Below are 17,118 nucleotides of genomic sequence, written 5' to 3'. Positions count from 1 at the left end.
TTAATCATGAGTACTACAAAAAAATCTTATCCTCTCAAATTAAAAAATTTTAATGAATCTCTTCATTATAAATAACATCTACATATTCATAATAGCAAAATGAACATATGAGCATTATTCGCATTACACTGGACAAGTCAAATTTAATTTCAAAGTCTACCTTCAGTTCTAACAAACGAGGATTTTTGTAAAGAATGTTGTTCATTTAAGCATAAAAGTTTCATGGGAATCAACAACGTGAGAAATGTTGTCACATAACGACAATTTAGGCTAAAGTTGTGATAAATCAAGAGAATTCCTAGTTTTAACCTCAGCATATCAGCATCCAATATTAACACACAGCAAATTTTAAATTTCTTTGATACAAATGTTATAAATTGGATCTAATGATGTTTCAGCAACAAATCAATATTAATTTTGATAATACACATGAAGAACAACTCCCAATTTCAGGCTGCAGCCAAAGATGCAATTTCATACGGGATCTTGACAGTCATACAATTGCTCTCAGGATTTTTTTAAATCCATTCTTAAAATTCACAATGTTGCATGAAGCGTATTTCAACAAAAAGGGTGGCAACCCTATACAGATATTCACAACATTTATCAGCAAATAGAAGACGAATGCTTTTCTAATATACGTTTCTCCCATACGTCTGCTTAATGATTAGTTTTAGAGAACTAAAGTATGTATTTTAAGACAAATATGCACATTTCAATTTTTACAAGATAAAAGATCGTAAATTAATAATTGTTCATTTAGAAATTTTGTTATTAGGAAATTAACATTTTATTCAGACACTACACCATTTATTATGTTACTATTTCTATACCAATTATAAAAGGTGCTAACATACCTTACTGCCAACTTTGAAATGTGAAAAATTGAGAGCTTAGTTTGCCAAAAATGTTATTAATATAAAATTAAATATAAATAGTTACTTTAAACATTTGGTTGAATCTTCATACGAAATTCTAAAAATGTTAAAGTAAAACAAGGAAAATTTAAAAAGAAAAATTATGCAAAATATAACTAGAGATGAAGGGAATGAAATTTACGCAAAATTAAGTTTCATTATTATTAGTTCTTTTCAGATAGCCTAAATATTTCAAATCATCTATGACTGACAGGTGGATTTAATTTTCAACTTGATTGCCAATTACAGTCAAAAGTCGTTAATCCGGACTCGTCGGGACTTCGGCGATTCCGGATTATCGATTTTTCCGGATTATAGATCATCAGTTTAAATCTCGTAAGATGGCATGCAGAAATTCTAAAATTAAAAATATGAAACCGTAACTTATGAAATAAAGAACAATTATGATCTAAAGGGTATCAAAATTTAAAAAAAAAAAAAAAAAAAAAAAAAAGCTTAATATTTATTTACTTTATCAAACATTTCTTTCAATGTAAGTTGTTTAAGTTGCTTCATTTTATGTGATAATACTTTCTCTTTAATTCTATAAAAAGACATAATTTCTTGTTCAGTTACAAAGTTCCGCTGTTCAAGTCCCGTTAATTGCTGTGCCGAGAATACCGACTAACTTGTCAATCGAAATTTTTTCGTTTTTATTAACCTGTCACATTCTTCATGTCTTTATCCATTTTTTGCAGCAATTCCACTTTTTGTTTGTTGGACATCGAAACATACTTTCGTTTTGTAGATCCTTTGGAAGTTCCAGCATCGGAAATTCTATTTGACATAATCGAAAGTTAAGTTTACTTTTATAAAATTGCTCTTACAGTCTGCAAAAAATAATAAGCGGGTTCCAATTCGAAGATTAAGGAACAATGCAATCATTAATATTAACTGAAATAGATAATTAGATAATTTTAGCTTACACCGTCCGTTATACATTAAACGCGCAGGCGAAAACGTATTCTGCACTTGCGCACACGCATATGCGCAGTAGTCAAAATCTTACGCGCACGCGTAAAACACCTGTGCCAACGCGGCGCATGCGCAGAAACTTTTTAGCTTTGAGGTCCGGATTATAGGTGTCCGAATTAACGACTTTTGACTGTATTCACAATATTAAGCAAAGATAACTGATTCATTACACTTACGTCAAAACTTTTCTGTACATACCCATCTCAGTCTCCAAATACTAACTTTTTTGTTAAACGGAAATATGTTTAGCATCTAAAAAAGTTTCCTTTTTAAATAAACATGAAAAAGTTTGCCTGTATTCTTATACTTAAACAAAAATCATAAATCTGGCAACATGCCAAACCAATCACATACCTAATGTAAAACATATCTATATAAAACAGCCAATGATGCTACCTCTGAATTGATATTTTATAATTAAAAATATTATTTGAAAACACACAGCAAAACTCCAGACAAATAGAGACAATTTTAATAATGTTAAATTAGAAAAATCAAATGCTATCTTAATGTGAAGAAATTCCTTCTCTTAACAGTTAGTGCTATGTTACTGTATATTTAACAAATTCATTACAACAAATATAACTGCTTAAATGATTGCAGCAAAGAAATTGAGGAGCACATGTTTAAGAAGGATGCTTTTATTGAGAACTTGGCAGTATGATTTTCTTTATGAACTGTTAGGAAAGATATCCGACTCGCTTCGCAATGTGGAAATAGCTTGTACATTCACATTTCATGTAAACATTCATGCAATAATTCAGTAAGATTCAAACTGAATTAAACTAGAAACATTTAATGATCTTAAACCACTGGAAAACACAACTATATGTTTTAATCTCTTTTTTTAAATAAACATTACTTGCTTCCTGTGCTTAACACATTTGTATCACAACTGTAGATAAACACACAATTTGCCTTGTCATTATCACCACAGTACATAATATGTGCATGAATATATTAAGTGTACTTCTTATTAGCAAAAGGAAAGGAAAATTGCAATTTTAAATAAACATGACATTGAATTAATTCAATAATATATGCATATCTTGTTTTTTTCAATGGTATTAATTTTTTTCCAGTTGAATGAAATTAGGAGAAGAATTACTTGGGCAATATTATTTAATAAGCAAGCCTTTCACAATTCTTGATTTAATTATAGAAAAGTCGTCACAGCTATAATTATTCCGCAAATGAATACTTAGAGCATACATTAGTATAAAATCAAAAGGAAGCCCGGTAAAATCCTAGTATACGACGATTTTGAAAATATCGCTACACCAAAATGACTCACATCTACTCTCATCATAAGTATTTATTTTAGTAATTATATGCACTCTTCTTTGAAAGGCCCATCCCCCCCCCAAAATTATGACAACGCAGAACACTGCTGAGCATAATTTCAACTGATACATTTTGAAGAAATCACCAATTATGCCCAATCATTATCAGATTTGCTTTAAAACATAACACCAGTTCTTTAAAAGAACGATGCAATTATTTTATTTACTGCGATTCTACAAAAGCTATTATAATGCTACGTCAGTTCATTAAATGAACTTTTATTCACGAAGAAGGAAATTTCATTTATATTGAAATTTTATTCATTATAGTCCTATGAAATAAATTTAATAAAACATCACAAATTTCACAATCAGCCTCATCTATAATGTTACAAGTTTGAAATCAACTTTTTAATCTCCTCAATTTGACAAATAACAAAATAGATCATAGTGACATATAATTCCTCTTCATGAATAATTAGGAAGTCTTCATTAAAAAAATACTTTAACTCCATTTTTATTTCAGTATTTGTAAAAATTTTTAAATATATGGTGGTTGATCTACTGATTATGAGAATGCAAGCAACTGCTATTTTGAAAATGAAGACAAACGATATAGAAAAGTAAAATAACTATAAAAATATTAATACAAGATTGTGTTACAAACTTTAAAAAAATGAAAACTATAAATGTCACATCAGATCTCAAACCGAAACAGAAAAATCATTCAGATAGCAAGATTTTTTTTTATTTTTTTAAAATCATACTTATTTCAAAGTCTAGAAAATATAACTTTACTTAGATTACAGATAAAAAACCTGATCTACCATTTTTAGAATATTCATTTCTACTTTTTAATAATGAAAATTTCATACAAGTCTAAAATCTTGGGCCAAAATTTGTTGTAAATATATGCAGGATAAAGATGCATAGAAGAAAAAAAAAAGGGGGGGGGACTAGTTTTCCTAATTAAGTGAACAATATCAAATCTGAAACTTTCCACAAAAGTTACTTTATATGTTTAGTAAAACTTAATGGGCTAATGAGAATAGAAATAAATAACTGAGAGCTAAGTTATGTTCCTCATTATACCAAAATTATTAACCTACTTATGTGGTTATGTTTATGGAAGTGTTATCCTTGTACTGGTGTACGTATGAACAAACGTGAATAGCATACAAAGGTATTACTCAGAAGTTTAACGTTTTTCAGTTAAAATTCTCTAATTGATTTTCATATTGATGGACTGCAAATCAAAAGCACCACCGATTCAAATATATATCCAGGCATTATTTCATGCTATGAACAGATGCAGGACAAAATCAAAAATATAATTAAACGACAAATAACACAGAATTTAACGTACTGGACCTGGCATGGCTAATTTAAATCATATACTGCAGTCTTAACAGGTGTAATGAATTAAGTAATCCTTAGACAGCTAGATGACATAAAAGGTAATATTTCCGTTTCTTTTGTGGTTAATCCTTTGTTATAATTTATCCAGGTCCAAATGCATGTCAATCACGTACCAGTGGGCAAATAAACTATACTCCAAGCTTATGATATTGAAATTTTTCATACACACAATTTAGAATAACTTATGTTTCCCAATCAAAAACACATAATTTAGAATCCGTTATATATTTCCAAGACGAAAACTATGCTTGAAACGCAATGCAGACGTGAGCTAAATTGCACTGCCCTCTTTTGGATCAAGTTAAGATTGGTGAAGAGATCTAAAATTTCCCTGAGCAGAGCACCTAACGCTTGCCAAAGAAACTACTACAGGCCAAGCCCTGAAAAACAGTCGCACGCGATTCTAAATATAGCTCGAGCGACCAAAACAAGAAATAAACAGCTATTCTTATTTACTTTAGTCTTTGTTAGCTCAGAGAGAAGATGTAGTCATCAATCAGCAAACACAGTGAACTTTCTCAAATGAAATCTGCATTAAGAAATCATCCAAGTGCTAAGCAATGGTACGATTTAGGCTTAATGCAACACCGGCAGAACTCAAATTTTTCGTAAATTAATAAATACACAGAATGCATGAACAAATAAATTTCTATCCTAGTAAAGAAACAAATTATGCATTGTAAAATCAACAACTTAACTCACCATGGTGTTTTTTTAAATACCCCACAAGCTATTTAAATTACAGAAGACAAAATTTTCACCGGCTTCTTTCACACAAGACACGGGAGGGTTCAGCAAGGTGCTGGAATACTGTATCCTTACGCACGCAGTTTTCCTAGAATGTCAGGCGCATCGTCATTTGCGAAATCAAAACGTTTAAGTGGCGAGCTCCTGATCTCATCCAATGAGATCGTTTGTTACAAAAATCTAGGTGATAGTGTATTTGCATTTCAACGCCTCTTTTACGCAGTTGTGTAAACTTGCGAAAGTTATCTAAAAACTAGTGATAAAAATTTTAACACCCGAAGAATTACTTATTAACTTTTATTTTGAGATTTTTTGTATAATAAAAGTAAAATGAAAGCGCACTATATTATGTAAGCTATCTGAAGCTGTCTTGCAGTAAGAGATGACTCCCTCTTTAGGTGAGTCAGCGGCCGAACAACGCCGTTGTTTCATGCTACGGTTGCTTTAAAAATGAGACCCAATCAGATATTGCTATGGGGCATATAGCCTTTTTAGGAGGTGTAGGTAGAGTTTGCCTATCGAACGTGAATAAAATGAGGGCGAACGAAATTTCGATTTCCTGTATTTATTTTCCCCCACTTTTATATTTCAACTTGGGATTATTATTGAGTCACTCTTAAGCTTCTTATCGCCTTTCGGGTATGGTATTGCCATCATTCCTAGTGTGCAAACATATAGTATTCATTGAGGAAGTTTTTGGACTGAGGGTTTCAGGAAATTTCGACTAGAAAGTTTGTAATTTAAGTTGCTATATGCAATATACATTTGAAATATTTTAAGGGTATGGTTTTGAAGACTAAATTCATTGTTGTATGTAACTTTAAAAATAATTGGTAATTTTGAAAGGATTTAATTAATTTTTATTAATAGGGATTAGTTAAAATTGTACATTTCATTAGAAGAACCATACAGTATTTTGATGTAAATGAATACAAATTTATTTGAAAACTTTGATTTTTTGTAATGAAGTCACCATTTATACGATTTAGTACTAAATCAGTTTAGACCCTAAGAAATATGTCGGGCTGCAGTTCAAATGCCAACGAAAGGGTAGAAATGCCCTTCTACTGTTTTCTTCGTATGTACAATGCATCCCTGTCCCCTCAGTCTTTAAATTTGTCTACAGATTTTAAATTATTTTGTTTACAAAAGGAAAAACCACAGATCGACAACTGAACCACGGTTCGTATGATTTATATTAGTTACTAGTAAGCTTCCGCTTCTCTGACGAATCGAATAAGCGAACGCGTGAACCTTGTAACGGTGCGGTTTGGTGAGTTTAATTATGGCAAAGTACTCGAAGGCTATCTTCTTCGGGGAGAGATGCCTTCATGGAAGACTTTCAAAGGGATGCTGGCTCGTATACACATTATACATGAGGAAGACCACGAAAATGCCCATGCAGCCAGCCTGATTGCCGGATTCGAAGCCCGGACCGAACTTCAGCGTTAGGCCGCAGGTGGGGCTCGTATGAAATGCATGGCAATGAGAATAGGAGAGTTACAAAGTAGAAAGTAAATCCAACTATAACTATATACATTATATATATATAACTTATAGTTGTTGTTGTATATATATATATACAACTACAGCTATAAGTTATATATACATTTTGAAACTTGGCGATAAGCTTAAACGAAGTTATATAATAAATAAACAACAAAGACTGATAAATTATTTGTTGTTTTATTTTATTACTGATACTTTGCGCAATATTGACAGTAAAGCTAACAAAAAAAAATATGAAATTAATCGAAAACTTCATAATACACAATGTTTCGAGTAAAAATATTAAATATAAACACCAGTTGAGTGCGTCCACGCAACGCACAATTTTCCCCCCCTCTCTCGCCCTTTTCTAATATAAGATTGTAAATTAAAAATTTTCCAAGAAGTCTTTATATACTAGTTTAATTATAACAGTTTAAGAATTAATTTATCTGACAGCAATGTTGTATTGATTCATTCGGTTGGTATATCTACACTGAAAAGTTGTGTATACATTTTAAATTTTAAATGAATATCAATGTAGGATAATTAACTGTTTTAAAAGCACTTTTAAAACGTATTTAGCACATACAGAAATTTCTTATCTTGATATAACATTTTTATGAAAAGGAATCTTAAAATAATCAAGGAAGAAAGAATCGAGAGAGCTGCAGTGAAATGAATAACCGAGAAATAAATAAACGAAAACGTTATAAATGAAAAAAAGAAAAGGAAAAAAAAAAAAAAAAATCTCCGAAGACCAGGCTTAAATTTTTATCGGAACCCGGTTCCAGTATTTCTTAGTTTCCAAGTAAAATAATTCCGGTCGGAGCCTGAAATAAGATGAGCTTTTGTACTTTAATTTATTACTTAACTGCTCGTCATTAATTTAATTTAATTAATTTATTTTTTACCTATCTCTTCCCATTTTATTTAATTTTAATTCTTAATAATTTTTAGTCCAAAGGGGCTTTATACCTGAGGGACTTTGTTTTCGTTTTGCGATTTGCATGGAATCATTCTGAATGTCCGTTTCATTTTTCAAACTGTTGCCACCAAATCCTATCGCCCGGCATTATATTTGAAAAAATTAAATAATGAAATATTTTCATAAATGTATATATGTTTCTGTTGTATCATAAATTATAATACGACGTTTAGCTTAAGAGAGCTTCTCCTGACGCATGCGCCGTTCGCGTTTATCCGCGCGGTGATGAATGATGACGTAACTGTTTATTACGTATGTATGTATATGTATACCATTCTTACTTCTTCGCCTTTTTTCTCTGCTGTACGCAGCTATGTTTAATTTCTGTCATTAAAAATGTTCATTGATATTACAATCTATTTAGGCTCATTTATTTCTTCAATGGTTATGGGCCCAGGAACGTTTCAACTGTGCCTAATTAGCAAAATACTTATTTTAAAATGAACATTTTGAAGTTTTCGAGCATTGAACTCTTAAGCCTAATTCAGTGCAAAAACTGTTACGTCTAATCAACGGTAAGAACTGATCAACGTTCAGTTAAGCCTATTTTTATAGCGCTCAATCTTGTTTTTTGGCTGTGAGAGACTGTATTACATTATGTCGCATTTAACTACTATAGAAAAGCTCGGAAAAGATAATTCTGACAGTTGGAAATTACAAATAGAAGCAGTATTGATTAAAAACGACCATTGGGATTATGTAACCGGTAAAGTGCTAAAACCTGCTGAAGGAACCGAAGACGAAAAGAAATGGCTCCAAGCTGATCAAAAAGCTCGCGCAGATATAATTCTTGCTATTAATCCTAGTGAACTGTGTCATATAAAGCATTGTGTGACATCAAATGCTGTGTGGAATAAACTCAAAGCCGTATATGAATCGAAAGGACCTGCGAAGAAGGCTACATTATTAAAACAGCTTTTATTTAGAAAAATGGTGGAAAGCGAAACGATGTCTGAACATTTGAATAATTTCTTCGAAATGGTTGATAAGCTTAAACAAATGGAAATTGACATAGCTGATGATTTATTATCGATTCTTCTGCTCTATAGTATTCCAGAAAATTTTGAAAATTTTAGATGCGCCATCGAATCAAGAGATCAGTTACCTAGTCCCGAATCTTTGAAAATCAAAATGTTAGAAGAATGGGAAGCAAGAAAAGGGAAGACATCTCAAGATTCACAGAATGCATACTATACTGATTATAAAAGAAGAAATCAAGAACAGAAGAAAAATGAAAAATGGAAGGTAAATTCAAACAAAAATTTTCCAGCTGAAAGAAATTTTTGAAACTTGAAGTGTAATTACTGCTCGAAAATTGGGCACAAGGCATCTGAATGCAGAAAGAAAATAGCTGATAGAAAACATGGACAATCAAATAAGGGAAATCAAGGTTCTATGATGGCTTCTAATTATGAAGAGCAGATTAGTTTAGCAGTAAACAATGCTTATCAGAAGACCTCCTCATGGTGCTTAGATAGTGGCTGTACATCTCACATGTGCAATGACAGAAGGTTATTTTCAGAATTTCACCCTCGAACGAATTCAGCCATAAAGTTAGCAGTTGACAAAACAGCAAAAATTACAGGAATTGGAACTGTCCTTATAACAGTACCTAACGGAAATAAGACAATTAAACTTACGCTCAAAAATGTGTTATGTGTTCCGGAATTAAAATGTAATTTGCTGTCAACATCTAAAGCTACTGCAAATAATCGTTCAGTGATTTTTACAGAACGACATGCTAGAATAATAGAACCAAATGGATCTATACTAGTGCAGGCTATTCGTCATGGTGATCTTTATTATATACATCCAAGCACTGAAACAGCTGCAATAGCACAGGTAAGTGATTTTGTAAAGTGGCATCTTAAATTAGGTCATTTAAATGAGTCTGATTTGAAAAGACTTAAGTCTGATAACATGGTTAGAAATTTAAATTTTAATAACACTGAATCTCTAAAAGACTACAAAGTCTGTATCAGAGGTAAACAAACTGTGCAACCTTTTCAAAAAGAATCAAATTTTCAAAGTTATGAATTACTGTACTTGATTCACTCAGATTTGTGTGGACCTATGAGAGTCCCATCCCATGCTGGTTCGCGTTATTTTGTTACTTTCATAGATGACAAATCGCGTTATGTCGAAGTCAGTTTTCTTAAAACTAAAGATGAAGTGAAAAATGCATTCATTAAATACAAAGCTGCGGTCGAAAATCGTCTAGAAAAGAAAATAAAAATCCTTCGGACTGATAACGGCCTCGAATATCGCGGAGAAGAATTTAATAAATATATTCAAGAATGCGGGATTAAACGAGAATTCTCTGCACCAATGACTCCTCAACAGAATTCGAGAGCTGAATGCATGAACCGCACTTTAACTGAAATGGCCAGATGTTTGTTATTACAAAGTAATCTTCCCCAATCCTTTTGGGCTGAAGCCTTGAACTGTGCTGTTTATATTCGTAATCGTTGCCCGAATCGAAGCCTGGGAGTAAACAAAACACCTTATGAATTATTTTTTGGCATCAAGCCAACTGTATCTCACTTCAAAGTATTCGGACAGAAATGTTTTGTACTTAATAAAAGGTCTAAAGGGAAATTCGATCCTCGTTCAGAAGAACATATATTTGTAGGATACTCAAATGAATCGAAAGCATACAGGCTGTGGAATAAAAATTCCAGAAAAATCGTTATAAGCCGAGATGTTAGATTCATTGATGAATTTGAAAACTGTATTAATTATGATAAAGATTTAGAAGTTTTATTTCTCGAAAATATTCCTGATAAAAAGAAGGAAGAACCTCTGAATGTAAATCAAATATCGGCTGATGAAATAACAGAAGACCCCTCAAATATGGCAGAAGCATCTGCTGAATCATCTGATAATGAAGATTCTGATTCCGAAGCAATACCTGAAATGCAGATTAAAAGGGGGCCAGGTCGTCCGAAGAATGTCAAGACTGGGAAGCCAGGAAGACCAAAAAAGGAGTACCACAATATAAACATAGAAAAGGAAGAAGCACAAATTGCTGAAGAAGATACAAATCCGACATTAGAAGAAGCATTAAATGGAAGATATGCTGAAGAATGGCATAAGGCTATGCAAAGCCAGATATTACATATGCCGTCAGTCACCTGAGCCAATTTAATAACAATCCTGGAAAATTACACTGGTTGGCTGCAAAGCGCGTTCTTCGATACTTAAAAGGAACTAAAAATTATTGTTTAAAATTTCGAAAGACTGGAAAAGCACTTATTGGATATACCGATGCCGACTGGGCGTCTGACATTAATACTAGAAAATCGTATACAGGTTACCTATTCAAGCTAGCTGGAAATCCGATAACATGGGAATCACGAAAGCAACAAACTGTTGCATTATCAAGTACTGAAGCAGAGTACATCAGTCTTTCAGAAAGTGCCAAAGAAGCAGTTTATTTACGTCGTTTTCTTAAAGAATTAAATTTTACTGCTGATTATCCAACCATTATATATTGTGATAATCAAGGTGCACAGAAGCTTATGAAAAATGCTGTTTATCACTCACGCACTAAACACATAGATATTAGACATCATTTCATTCGTGAAATTTATGAAAGAAATGAAATAGACGTTAAATATGTGCCAACAGAGAAAATGCCTGCAGATGTACTGACAAAAACATTGACTGCTTCGAAACATTCTAAGTGCTGTAAATTAATTGGAATAACTGTAAATGATTAATTGGAATAACTGTAAATGATTAATGTTTATTTCTTTTCAGCCGCCAAACGTCGAAAGGGGGATTGTTGTATCATAAATTATAATACGACGTTTAGCTTAAGAGAGCTTCTCCTGACGCATGCGCCGTTCGCGTTTATCCGCGCGGTGATGAATGATGACGTAACTGTTTATTACGTATGTATGTATATGTATACCATTCTTACTTCTTCGCCTTTTTGCTCTGCTGTACGCAACTATGTTTAATTTCTGTCATTAAAAATGTTCATTGATATTACAATCTATTTAGGCTCATTTATTTCTTCAGTTTCTCGCATTGTGATTAAACAATACCTAGCCATCAAACTTTAAATGATGTAATCCTACTGCGAATATGGGCATCTGGAAGCCCTAATTTTAAATATGGAATTTGTTTTATTATCGATTTCATATTTTGTGAAAGTCTAAAGAATTTTTGATTAACAAACTCAAAGATTTCAAAGTGAGTAATGGCAACGTTGTACAGAAAATAAATTTTTATCTCTAGGGCGCGAGACTGTGTATCGCAAATTCTAAAGATATGCTCAATTTAAAATTATTTTGCGATATTGCTCTTGAACATAATTTTATGGTTTAAGTGCGAAGACCATGGTATTCAAGAAATAAAGGTAACACACAAAATGTTAAAAAAACGCCTCTTTGGACGTAATTTAAAATATGAAGCCTTTCAGATTTAATTTTTATATATATATATATATATATATATATTTATTTATTTGTGTTCACATTTCCTAACAGCTTTCCATAAGGCTACAGCACTTATAATTTTAGAAATTAAGTCCTGCCCTGCCATTATGTTTTGTTAGAATTTAAACTTTTGAACAAGCCTATCGTAGATGCTCATAAAAATTTTGTTTCAGTAGGAAAATGCACTTTTTTGTCTTTCTCACTAAGCAAAAGTACTTTTAAGCTTTTGAAGGCGCTTATATTTCCTTTTTAACTTCTCCTTGTCCTAGCTGGCACAGTGCCCTTACATTTTGCTTGCTAATGTAAATCTGGGTGGGTTAGGCTCTGTATAAAATGTCAATGAAAGTTGGCCTACATTAGGCACAATTCTTATTTAGTAGTCGATCTAATGTGAAGAATTTGCTGCATCCAAGATCTATTGCGAAACTTCTTTAATCTGTATATCAATAGGCTATTTAAATCATTACCTCATTATTCGACCACTGAGCTACCTAAACCACGGATTTCTTTCTTTTTCTTCGTCATTTTTTTGTTGTTATCACTATCCATATTCTAATTTGTTAGTTTTGCTTTACATGCTGTATTTATAACAGCGATTTGCTTTCAACTTACTTTTTAGATTAGTACTAGTTTAGTTGCACGCTAATTTTAACGGACAGAGAATCATTGTTTTATTTTTTTTATCCTCGGTGCAATGTTTCACTTCCGTTATGCTTCTCAGAATTTCAAGTTAGACAAAATATTTACAACTTTTTACACTATTCACTTCTTTCACTCTAAATGCGATAAGCAATAATGATAATAATAATAAAAATTAACTGACATCACTTAGACGAAATTTTGCTTTGCAATCCAATACTTTTTTTTTTTATTAAAAAAAATCATTCATTCCTTGCAGTTTAAAGCACAGATTTTCAGGTTTTTATCAGTTTGCTTTATCTATTTATTGCATTAAAGACTGCTGATGCATAAATTCTGGTATGTATCTCAGAGTGTGAACTGATGTCTAAAGGTTTAGACGTGAATATAATAGTAATCCTTTCAAAAAAGCCATTTTGATAGCTTTGTCCATCAGTGATTTTGGTAGCTTCATTCACTGAAATAAAATGAATTCATTGAACTGGGTCAGAATTAACAACAGCAGTTTCTAATATGCCTTTTACTTTTTAATTTAGTTTATTGTACAAATTCTGACACATTGCTGAAATTTTATTTATTTCTTTATTTATTAGTCCAAAAGGGTGTTAGCCCAAAACGCCTATAAGTTTCCAAACGGGATTTTGCGTCGTCAACCATAAACGAATCACTTTTCAAATTGTTGCTATCAAATACTATAGTCTTGTCAGTTCTTGAAAGAAACTAAATAATAAAGAATCTGCTTGATCTGTGAAAAAACGGCAGCACTAGAGCCATTAAATTTTGAATAACTTTGCCCTCCACCCGAATATGTACACCTGGAAGCTCGAATTTTGAATTTCGAATGTTATATTTCATATTTTGCAAAACGTCAATGAATTTTTCATTAACAAATTCAACGATCTGAAAGCCAGCAGTAGCAATACTGTGCGAAATAAAATGCTTTTATCTCCAGCAGGTGAAACTGTTTGTCGGAAATTCTAAAAGTATGCTATTTTTAAATATTTTGTTATTTTGCTGTTGAACTGAATTTTATGTAGCGCAAGTACGAAGAATGTGATATTTAATAATTAACACAAAAATTTTAATAATAAAAAGACAAAAGACGAAGTTTTGCAAGCCATCTTACCAAAAAAACTGAACATTGATATGATATAATAAACTGAGAAAAGACTGAAAAAAAAAAAAAAAAAAAAAAAAAAAAAAGAAAAAAAAAGAAAAACTTAGCTTAACACTTAAACACTGCACCGAGAATTCTAAAAATATGTTGCTCTGCTTCTTTTAAAATTTTTGCAGTTTTGCTATCGAATTGTATGCGTCGTAAGTACGAATTAAACGGTGCTTAATACAGCTAGCAGGAGTGAGTACAGAAGTAGACTGGTAGACTTCGAGCTCAGTGAGAGCGTACAAAAAAAAAAAAACCTTAATAAATACTTCTGAGCGATCGTTAAAATCTGAACACTTTCAGATTTTTAAAAATTTTTATTTATTAATTTTTATTTTTAGCCCAAAAGGGGGCTACTAGTCTCGAAATTGGTTTTGACGTTGGTTCACTATAAACGGAGTATAACGTTTCAAATTGTTGTCACCAAAATTATCGCCCTGTATTATTTTTAAACAAATTAAATAATGAAGGATTTGCATATCTGTATGTTCCTCACACTATGAAACAACGACTGTACCTAGAGCCATCAAATTTTGAATAATGCAGTCCGAACATGTGACCCTGGAAGCCTAAATTCTGAATTTCAAACTTTTATTATTTATTTCATGTTTTATATAATTTTAATTAATTTTTGAGACCTTGTCATTCGGAAAAGACCTTGTCATTCTTTCAAGTTTTAACTAACAAACTCGGCTTTATGAAAGCAATGTGTTTTCGCTGCCAAAAATAAAATACTTTATCTTCCATACCCAATATGTTGCCGTTCGGTAAAACCCAAGATACTTTCAAATTTAATCTAGAAAGTTACTGAATAATAAACTAAGCGATTTAAAAGCAATAAATTAATTCTTAAGAACACTTTTTTCTTCGTTTTAATGTGATTGATTTAAATAAACACGTATTAAAAATTGATTTAAATAAGCACATGAGTTATCTAATTAAATATATTCAATGCATTTAAAGTTACACCATCTGGACTCATTGAAAAATTACATAACTTTTATTTTGTATGGTAATCAGCCCCTCGTAATTATTTTTTAAATCAGTTTTTTAAAAAATAATATAGAGAATATAAAAGTACGTACGGCAATCTCTAACATGATGTCGGAAATTCTAAAAAAATGCTGTTTTAAAACAGTTTATGATTTTGGTATTGAATTGAATTTTATGTTGCGTAAGTATCATGATACTTAGCAAATTAAATTAATTAATTAACAGATCAAATTAAATCTATTAACTATCAATTAGTTAACACATAAAAAGTTAATAATAAAAAGGCAAAAAAGAATTTCTTAGCCGTGTTACTGAATATTGATATGATGAACTGAGGAAAGACTGAAAAAAGTATAAAAATATATGCCAACTGCATTGGGAATTCTGAACACATGCCCCTCTTTCGCTACTAAGAACCTCTCGAGAGGACTTTTGGCTTGCTGCATGTTACAGTGTCACCATGCCGTACAGATACTATACATTTACAAACATCCATGCCATCTCCGGGATTCGAACTCAGGCTCTACGGTACGGCAGTCAGAGTCACTAACCACCATCTCGGTTAGGCGGATCGCCTGGTGTACGATTCGCTAGTGATCTATCTATTATTACTCATTCCTTTCATTACATTTTCATTTCCCATGCTGAAGTTCCTAATCCATCTTACTGAGCTTCACACAGAAACTTTCTCCTCACATACAACCACTATCATCCTACAAATTTGTGTTGCTGATTGCCTCTCTTTCGAAAGAAACCATGCAGTCCATTTTTTTACCACGTGTATTATTTTCTATCGCACCCTTTAAACACTTGGTTTCTGTACCCCACTTCATATTGTGATTCACTGCTTCTCACATAACGGGATTAAATGAGCCATTTTATGACAGAATGTTAAACTCACGTTACCATCTGCACCAATCAGCGCCAGGAGGCTCGCTGTTTGTCACATAGGAACAGCAGCAAAGCACAAATCATTATCAGACGTACTAAATATTAATGACGTTTTTGGTATTTCAGCATAATTAGTTATATACAGCAATGTTAAAATGGTTCATGTGCGTTGGAATTTTTTCTTTTGTTCCATCTCACATAACACGTTGTGTACGAATAGTACAACTGTACAGTTCGTATTAAAAACATCAGTAAACCTACGGAGTGTAATGACAAAATGCGTAGAACAATTTTATTAGAAGAGAAGGAACTAAAAGAAAAACAATACTCATCTTATTAGTAAACGGATCCTACGAATTCCAGACAGTTAACAACTACTGGATGTCCTTGCCTATTTTCAGGGGCAAGGACATCCAGTAGTTGTTAACTGTCCTTGCCTATTTATTCCCACGTGCAGAATAACTGATTATGATTAAATATTCGAATTTTTAAGCGAACCGTTTTAATTATAATCACGTGGGAAATGAACCCTTTGAAAATCGAAAGCGATTATAACTCGAATCCTACTTTTCCCTCCATCTATTTTAGTACCATCTGCATAAAATAAAAAGGAGAAAAACAAGGTCAATCGACAAACAAGGTTACGCTCTTCTCAACGCTTGAGTTCAATGACGTCACTTGACTTCCAGAAATAAGCGAAACGAAAACACAAAGGGAGTACATAGTAGTTGGTTTGGAAGAGACTATGAATTAGTGATATCATACATCGAATGATTTCTGGCCTTGGAGAGTAGTACAGTAAACTAAGAGAAAACTATAGTGTTGTTTTTGAAACTACCAAATGTAACTGATACATAAATTCTTCACCAATGAATTTATTTGGGCACTACATCATAAATTTAAAATCTAGAAAATTATTCAGCAAGTATTAAAGAATTATTTTGAATGTTGAACTTTGTTATCAAATTATGTAGCAATGCTATAGATTTTTTCAATCTATTATTTATTTCCATTTTTATTTTATGTGGCAGTTTCGAGCCAATTCATACATTCTTTCTCATGCGCAGGAAAAATAGTAACAATTTACATTAAAAAAGTGCATCTTGTTGTAGAAGAATCACGATACCTAGCCACCCAAGCAAACAATATAAAACGCTGGAAGTGTGCGTAG

At 32.0% G+C, this 17,118-nt stretch overlaps 1 protein-coding gene across 2 annotated transcripts in view; it reads right to left on the bottom strand.

Moving 5' to 3' along the window:
- The window catches only part of tsr (Cofilin/actin-depolymerizing factor homolog tsr), a 43,096-nt gene extending 37,641 nt beyond the window's left edge, over positions 1 to 5,455 (bottom strand). Inside the window, exon 1 of one of the 2 annotated variants that reach the window (XM_035372584.2) lies at positions 5,297 to 5,455. In XM_035372584.2, the coding sequence (XP_035228475.1) occupies positions 5,297 to 5,299 (3 nt within the window). In that variant the 5' untranslated portion in view covers positions 5,300 to 5,455. Of the gene's footprint in view, positions 1 to 4,541; positions 4,900 to 5,296 lie in introns of those variants that run through there. The other variant, XM_035372583.2, reaches the window with a different exon arrangement.
- Between the last annotated feature and the right edge of the window lie 11,663 nt (positions 5,456 to 17,118).

Source organism: Stegodyphus dumicola, chromosome 4 (genome assembly GCF_044657685.1).
Source record: "Stegodyphus dumicola isolate Sdum_Otavi_A_Nest chromosome 4, ASM4465768v1".
NCBI classification, from domain to species: domain Eukaryota; kingdom Metazoa; phylum Arthropoda; class Arachnida; order Araneae; family Eresidae; genus Stegodyphus; species Stegodyphus dumicola.
Note: the sequence above shows the minus strand (reverse complement) of the source record. Positions and strands in the feature narration are given on the sequence as shown.